This window comes from Archocentrus centrarchus, chromosome 9 (genome assembly GCF_007364275.1).
Source record: "Archocentrus centrarchus isolate MPI-CPG fArcCen1 chromosome 9, fArcCen1, whole genome shotgun sequence".
Classification (NCBI taxonomy): domain Eukaryota; kingdom Metazoa; phylum Chordata; class Actinopteri; order Cichliformes; family Cichlidae; genus Archocentrus; species Archocentrus centrarchus.
In genome coordinates, this window is record NC_044354.1 from 3751403 (window position 1) to 3760033 (window position 8631).

At 39.2% G+C, this 8631-nt stretch overlaps 1 protein-coding gene across 2 annotated transcripts; it reads right to left on the reverse strand.

Annotated features, from left to right (window-relative positions):
- Positions 1 to 603: 603 nt before the first annotated feature.
- On the reverse strand, positions 604 to 8265 carry LOC115786324 (uncharacterized). 2 transcript variants are annotated; one of them, XM_030738436.1, is made up of 10 exons: positions 8199 to 8265; positions 6706 to 6801; positions 5859 to 5996; positions 5573 to 5747; positions 5355 to 5491; positions 4943 to 5036; positions 4432 to 4761; positions 4187 to 4352; positions 3987 to 4111; positions 604 to 3411 (listed from the first exon to the last, which is right to left on the reverse strand). In XM_030738436.1, exons 4-10 carry the CDS (start codon positions 5582 to 5584, stop codon positions 3094 to 3096), a joined length of 1182 nt encoding a protein of 393 aa, XP_030594296.1. In that variant the 5' UTR covers positions 5585 to 5747; positions 5859 to 5996; positions 6706 to 6801; positions 8199 to 8265; the 3' UTR covers positions 604 to 3093. The 2 variants fall into 2 exon arrangements, with proteins under 2 accessions (XP_030594296.1, XP_030594297.1); XM_030738437.1 differs by lacking the exons at positions 6706 to 6801; positions 8199 to 8265 and having other exon boundaries at positions 5859 to 6694.
- Positions 8266 to 8631: the final 366 nt, after the last annotated feature.

Genomic DNA, 8631 nt, shown 5'->3' on the forward strand with positions numbered 1-8631 from the left:
GACATTAGTCATCCTTCATCTCAGGTTCACAAGAGTGTTTTTTTTAGTCAGACAGCTCTTGTTTGATGTGATTAAAGAAAACAGTAATAATATGGCTCTGAGCTCATTACTCCCTGGCAGCTGTATTACATGTCAAACTGGAGAGTGCTAAATATCTTCACATAGCCTATGGGTGGATGCTGGGGTAGGTGAGAGGTTAAAACAGGAGACAGTGGTACAGTACATGGCAACAGTGCCACACAGTAAAAATTCCAGTGTTAATTTCACACCCACAGTGTTAATTTCAACACCGACAAAGTGTCTATATGTGTCCACACTACCTGGTGTTAAAATAACATTTGTCAAAGTGTTAAAAGGTTGACACCCATTTTTTTGTTAAATTAACACCAGACATTGTTTACTATTCAACAATACCAGGTGTCACATTAACATTACAGTGGTGTTGGTGTTAAAACGTAATGTTAAAAGTAACACCAGTATAGTGTTACTCACAAAACAAAATGTGGTGTTAAAAAGGTAAATTATGCACACCACAAGGTGTCAATACAAACCAAATCCAGTGGAAAAATATATAATAAATATTCAAAACATTACACAGAAATGGAAAGTTTAACTTTTATTAAACCCATTTAAATATTAAAGACCTTCAATGCACAGCTCATATAAAACAGCAGCGGGGCACAATATATGTTATTTCATCACTGTCAGCTGAAAACTGCCTGTCGTAAGGCTGATAATATATCAGATCAGAGATACAGATAACAGCAAACACATCATCCACAATCTCTATTCTGAAAGCATTCAGATGATCATCAAAATACTCTGTAATGACTTTAGCAGTCAAAAGAAATGCTTCATCATCCTTGACTATGATGTTAACAATTTTTTGAAAAACAGGCATTTCATTTTCAGTACTTGTACAGACAATCATTCCAATATGGTATTCTGTTCCAAAGTTTTTCACCCATGAAGCTGTGGATACACAAGGCACATTCAACCTGGGGCAAGACCTTAAGACCTCACTGAAATCTAGTTCACTTATTGGGTAATCTTTAAGAGGACCAAACTGAAACCTTTGAAAGTAAAAATTCTCCCAATGAAAAGCCAGCTGCCTCTGGTGCTTCTTTACCAGTGTTTTGGTTATGTTCTTAAAGTTCTTCACAGATTTCTTGAAGAAATTGTGTTTACCTTCAAATCTCATACACCACACATGGATGAGTGGTCCTATTTTTCTGATGCATCTGGGGTAATGAATCATCAGATGATGTTTTGGAATCAGCTTCTTGTCTGTAAATACAGACTTAAAGAGTTTATGATGGTCAGAAATCAAATGCTTTAAGAAATAAGTCATACCATCTGTGATTTTTGGTGAGAACACAATATTGACGATTTGAATCAAGAGAAGAATTACCCTCCAGTAGCTGTTATTCCTATTAATTATATCTCCAAAAATCAAGGGTGTATTGCGTAAGAGGCACCATGACTGAATAGCATTGAGGCCAAGGTCATTGCTACCATCAATTTTGACTGCACTAGGTCTGTTGTTTCTCTCAAGGTATCCATAGTTAAAGCTCTGTATCCTTTCTGAAAGGGTGTTTAAATCTATGGAAGTCCTAACCATGTACTGAAAAAGAAGCTGAAGTTCATACTGCACAACACCTTCCAAAAGGTCATGCATAATATCAACTGCGTAATTGTTTGAACAATGAAAATACTGCAGTGCATTAAGAGGACATTCTCTTTTTACACCAAAAGAATGGACAAGAATGGGATTTTGTGCCACAGCATTGAAATGTTCTGAATAGAGCTCTTTTGTGCGAAAAATTAGGTCTTGGTCATCCTCACTGAATACTGACTGAAGCTTTGTTTTATCAGTTAAACAAAATCGACAACAGTAAGTTGCACTGAACGATTCAACCAAGCCAAAAAGGCTATGCAATGCCAAATTATCACCAGTAACCTGAACAATTGAACCCCTTAATGGTGTATCAGAAAATGGGACCTTAATACCTTCTGTCTCGAGACATTTCAAGTCATTAACAAGAGGCTGCAAGACTGGACCAAAACCGTACTTCTTTAAGTCCTCGGCATGGAAAAGAGAAACTAGATGAATGTTCATCAAAACTGAATTGAGTTTAGCTGGCAAATTTCTTAAAATAAAATAAATACAGCCAAGTTTATGTGAACCCCTTTTGGGTCCCAGTGGATTTGCCGTTTCAAAATCATCGTAATACAGCTGTATTTGGAGTGCATGTTCTTGCTCTGAAAATAATGAGTGATTTCTGAGATAGGAACCATCATTGATGTCTCTATATATCCCATCTTCATGACACTTTACCTGTTGAAAGCAGGTACTGAGTTCTTGGTTGGTGAACAATGAATCAAGAGTTCCTAAAATAGGTACATACATAAATTTGTCATTAACAGGAATTTGACTGTATACACCTGTGGTTTTATCCAAACGTGTATCATAACGTACTCCAAGAACATGCTCTACTGGTTCAACAATTTTCCATTTTTTTTCAAAATACTTTTGCCTCTTTCTTTCAGTGTTAAGGTGTGTGAATGGATTTTCTATGTTCTCAAAACATTCTCTGACTTTGTTTAAGGTTTGTTCATTCACCTCAGATGAAAGACACTTAAGAACGGCATCTTGTGCTTGAATATGAACATCATTAACAACCTCCTCCATTGAACAAGTTAAAGACTGCACAATATTTTCAGAAACTCCAGCTGCTTGAACTTGGGCAATAACAGAGCTACACATATCCATTAACTGCTTCTTTTTAGCATGACTTTGTTGACCAACAGAAGAGCTACTCAATGGGTCATGAGCAGAAACATCATCTGTCTCAACACTATCTGTACCAACATTGCCCTTATAAACAGAATCTGTGGCAAATGTGTCTCCATGTGCTTTCAGCAAGTGCTTCTTGAACCCAGAATACGTGTAAAAAACAGATGAACAGCCATGTTCCCCACATTTCAAACGCAATTTGTGCCCTGGATACAAAGCATGACTAAATTTCAAATGCTGGAAAAGAGTTGAACAATTTCTGTGCTGAACCTTACAAATGTAACATGTTAGCATATTCAAGTGTTGTTAATCCTCACTCTAATTTCCTTGACTCTGGGGCTCTCCTTTGTTGTTGCAACATCAATGCCATAAACCGTTGTTTGGATGAATGTGTAGAAGTTGAGGAGGGTTGCATCATAGGACACAGCAAACACAAAGTGTGCCTTAAACAGTTCATCGAAGGCAGCCACTGCAGTCTGTGCCACACAGGGAATGGGCTTCTGATCCAGGATGATGTAGAATTTCTGTATCCTGCTCTTCTTTTCTCCAACGCAGAGGAGGAAGGGCTGTGCAGATCCAACTTTGGCAAGGAAGGTCGCCATGCTTGTCCCCACCTAAGATTGAGAGACAGCATGTTAGAAATGATTGCTCTTATTCCCTCACAAGCAACAAATTAAGGACATTTTATTATTTGGTTTTTTTTTTGGGGGGGGGGGGGGCACAGTGGTTAGCACTGCTGCCTCAGTTAGAATACCATCTGGAAGGCCTGGGTTTGATTCCACCTTGGCCCAGGCCCCTCCCTCTCTCCCTGTGTGGAGTTTGCATGTTCTCCCCGTGTCTGCGTGGGTTTCCTCCGGGTACTCCGGTTTCCTCCCACAGTCCAAACACATGCACTTACTGGGGTTAGGTTAATTGGAAACTCTAAATTACCCATAGGTGTGAATGTGAGTGTGGATGTTGTCTGTCTCCCTGTTTTGGCCCTGCAACAGGCTGGCGACCTGTACAGGGTGTACCCTGCCTCTCGCCCTATGTCAGCTGGGATAGACTCCAGCCCCTCCCCCCCCGCAACCCTGAATAGGATAAGCAGAAGTGAATGGATGGGTGGATATTTCACTTTTTAAATTTAGTTTTAGAAAAGTGAGACCTATTTACTGTAAGTGAAGCAAAGTAATTCATGCCAAAAACATACCTTCATGAACTTGATAACACGGTCAGCAGCCTCAGGTGCACTAATTTTTCCCTGTCTTTTCCCCTTCGCGGTTGGAGGCAAGAGATGAACCAGCAGGAGAATAGCTGCCAGGTCACTATCCCATTCTAATGAAATAACACACACCATCTTAAGAATCACAGCATGCAAATGCATATGTAGAGAGATCTATTAATACCTACCATAATCACTTGATTCCTCCTGAGTGGACAGAAGGTCATCCAGATGAGCACTCTGTCGAAGGCTTTTGCTGACAGTGGTGACCCTCGGTTTATAGAATGTTGGCCATCTTGCGATGAACTTCCCCGAGATGTCTTCTCCAAAGAGCATGATGAAGTCCTGCTCAATCTAGCACAGAGAAAAAAAATGCCATCACAATCCAATTCAACAAATCAATCAGTTAATTAAATCTGTCTGAGTTTCTTACTAAGCCTGGTGTATCCAAGAATCTTGGGAAGTGATCCAAGATGAGTGATGACTGGTCCAGATCATGAAGCATATTCTGTCTATGCTTAAATGTTGCCTTCATTTTCTCCCTGACAACTTCCTGGTCTGATGAATGTTTCATCATGGACATTGCTTCTTTGCATCCATCACCAAACAGCTGTTCAGATGTTAAGGTCTCCCTCAGAGTTCTCGGACCGCCTTGATGAGCAGACTTGGAGCTCCTCTTGAAGTCACTTGCAGTGTTACGCTGAACTGTTTTCAATCGATAGGCCAGATAGCCCTGTCCACTGAGAGGATCATAGTAATGCTCCTATCACAGAACAGAACAGACAAGACAAACTGTCTATTACATTCCATTCAAAAGGACAATTACAGCTGGGCTGCAACGGTTAATCGACACCCCCCCCCCCCCCCCCCCAAAATTAATAAAAGTCCAAACAGATTTTGACCCAAGAAGAGAACATTCAGGGTTCCTGCAAATTAATACTCACATAGCCAGTCGGTGAGCCATTATCTTTCAAACTGGGGAAGAGGGTGACAATTCCCAGGGCGTAGGTAATGCGAATGTTGACAGGAGGGACTCTCCTAAAAAACAATTCAATAAAAATATTGCCATTTCACATAGGGATTAAACAAACACACCAACTGTGCAAAGGGTTATGAATAGAAATTATATATTTAATGTATTCAATAAGTAAACTTAAAACCTCTTAAGCCCCTTCTCAGCAATTACAAACTATTTGAATAATCATTATGTTAATTGTTTTTCAAATAATTCTGACATTTCTGTGGATTTCATACATGTATGTGTTTAACTAAGATGAAATTACAGTGCAACCAGTTGAAAAAATAAAGGTTAAATTCCGCCCCCATACAGATGGCTGAGACTTATTGATTACATACCCATGACTTTCAATCATATCCGCCACTAAAATGTTGACAAGTTTCTTTCTTGTTGGATCAGAGAGACTTCTGGTCTTGTTGTACTCTTTTATTACATCTTCTCCCCCTGGTTTTTGGTGCAGAGCTACATAGACAATCTGCAACAGATTTCACATGTCATCCTGCTATGAATTTTAAAAATGGATCAACGTTCTATTTCCAACCTTGAACCAACTCACATTTTTTGCCATCTGTCAGGTGGTCCTTCAACCAGTCGTCTTCTCTGTGCTTTGGTGTTCTCTGTAATCACTGTAGAAGATGAGCTTGCTGAGCTTGGAGACTCGACTGACGAGAATGAGCCATCTTCTGAACTGAAGGAAGCATCTGTGACCTCACTCTGATCAACAGGGGCCACTGTATAAAATTTAGAAACTTCATTAGTAAACAAATTAAAATAACTTTCGCTTTATATATATTTTTAAATGCATTAGAAGTAACACTTGTTTTAATGCTTTTATGTCTTACCAAAGCGCTCAGTGACTACTTTGAAAGATACTGTAGCAGACCTCAGGAGTTCATCAAAAATATCAGCATCCACATCGACTCCAGATGAGTCCTTCAGGTCTACAGAGACTCCACTTGCCAAGTTGAATTTAGCATGAACTGGAAGGGAACAAAAATACTCATCTTAACCTGCTAATTTAAAACATGGTTAGAACTGTAAAGGGACAATCACATTTATAATTAAAATATATTTCAAATAACATTTTCAGACAATGAGCTGCTGGTTAAAATAGTAAATTTTATCATGAAGTGTTGCCTCTATTGTTGAACACAGTTCACCAAAATTTTACATAACCATTTTTATGAACAATAATGAATGAATTATTACTCCAACAAAGCTCATTACTTCAATAAAGAGAGGGGAATTAATAAACAGGCTGGACATGAGGAACACATAGATGGGCCTAAATCTTTCTACTAAGAATTGTTAGACAAATCCACATCTTCTTTTTTGGGCAACATAAATTATCCCTGTCCAAGTTTTGACATGCCATCCTCCAAACCAATAATTATTTATGCAGTGACCACATTTTATCCTTTAGGTCCAACATGCAATTACACTTAGCAGAACCCACCAACATATTTTGAAATTGGTTAAGAGTTGTTCATTTTTCAACTCCATTACATGACTTCCCAGAGTTTATGTCGCAGACTGTTGGCAAAGGCACGGCACTGGTGCTGATTAAAATGCAGATTCCTAAAGGCCAAAAACTATCTTTATGATGGGGAAAGACATTTGAGTTAGAAAAACTAAGCTTGCTTTATTTTATGGCAGCTGCCATATCAACATAATTAGCACTGAACTTACCCTCTTGAATGAATTTCAAGTAATCATAGCAGTCATCTGTCACTGGAACCCGAACCCATTTCTGGACTGCCTGATGCTCCACCTGCACCAGCATTTCTCCAGAACAAAAATGGACACATTCCAAGCTTTGACAACACATTACAGATATTTTAAAGAAGCACTGGTGCTGAAAACTAATGTTTGACTATAGCTTTCTGAACACAAGTAGCGCTGCAACTATGGATTATTTTTGTAATCAAGTATTTTATTGATTACTTCATCCATTAATCAAGTAATCGGATAAGAAATTATTTTTCATATTAACAGTTCATCTGCATATTTTAACTTCCATACTGCTCATTTTTCTCTGTCTCTGTAAGTCTGTAACTGTGTTTACAGGAACAAGCCCTGCTGTTTTGGACTAGAAAAACGTTTCCTTTCAGGCCACCTGAGCTCACCATCTCAGTAATGGCTGCGCAAGTGCAGACAGCACTTAAAACAGCTGCTGAAAATAAAAAAAAAAAAAAAAAAAGAAACTAACATTCTCTGCACAGCAAGTACAACGCACATGCGCACACCCACAGCACAGCGCAGTGGGGGCGTGGAAAAACCTGTCAGCGAATATCCACTCCAGTTAAAGGGTCCCTAATGTGAATGAAATGCTCCGCTTACACGGAGACACCTAAGCTGCAGCATTAAAAGGAAACATCGAAGCAACAAATTTGTATCGAAGATTTTTAGGATTATTTGAGTTACTCGAGGAATTGTTGCAGCCCTAAATTTTGCATTAAATGTTCAATTTGTGTATCAAAATACATGAAGGTTGGTATTTACCTTTCATGCTTTGATTTTTTTTTTTTTAAATAGAAAGCCTGAAATTTTCCTTTGCTCTTCCCTTTTCCTCTAACTTCTCCCGTTTATGCCGGTTGTCATTTTGATTTCTGTAGCCCACGAAATCAAGTGTGCGCACACCCGTTGTGAATGAAACTGCCCCTGCTCTGTGGTAGATGGCAAATTTTGTTTAAATGATATAAGCGCAAACGGCGATGATAGCGAGCTAGCCCAGACGGAGTCAGCTCCTGTTTGTTAAATGCAATGACAGCAGAGGTCCAAAAGTAAAACTATGAAATCCTCAGCCGTGCGCGAGGGCGCCTCAGCAAGGTTCAGAGCCTGGCGATCAATGGCTAGCTAGCATGGTTTTTGGAGGGAACGTCCCCCACGTCCTCTTGAAGGCTCATTAGCAGTTTGTATTGCTAGCTTTGTAAATGCACACATCGACAATATTTAAGGCCATACCGCCAGACGTGTCATATTTACGCTGTAAAATGACTACTAGAACTGACCAAATATAACATTAGAATTCAAATTTACCGCTCCCTAGATTTGGTAAAATGGCGGGACCTTGAATTTGGTGAACTTTCCATTCAAAATAGGTTAAATATAGTATATTTTTTGATGTCACAAACTAAAAAGCACATTTCTATCAAAACATCAAGTCTGGACATTTAGCTTACCTTTAGGAAGTAATTTTGTCTTCTGCGGGTTAAAAGAAACGGTAATGTCCGACCGAGCGACTGCTGGAAACCTACAGAAAGCAGACGGCACTTTGCAGCCGTAAAGCGAAGGCGTGGCTTAAGCAACACCAACTAATTAACGCTTGAATTTAACAACTTAAATATGTAAGAACTTACACCGGCAGTGTTATTTTACAGCTGTGTGTTGTTAATACAACACCAACACTTTTTATTTAACACTACACCTAAGATTTTAACACTGGCATTTTTACTGTGCACTGAGAAGTCAGTGGGAGAGATAGGAAGGTTTACAGCTTAACACGATATTGGTGAGTGTGTTTGTTTATCATGTAAGGAGACTGAATAATGTTACATGTGCACATGTCCATGATGCAGGATAGCTTCAGTTGGCAGCCTGACTGTGCATATTTGA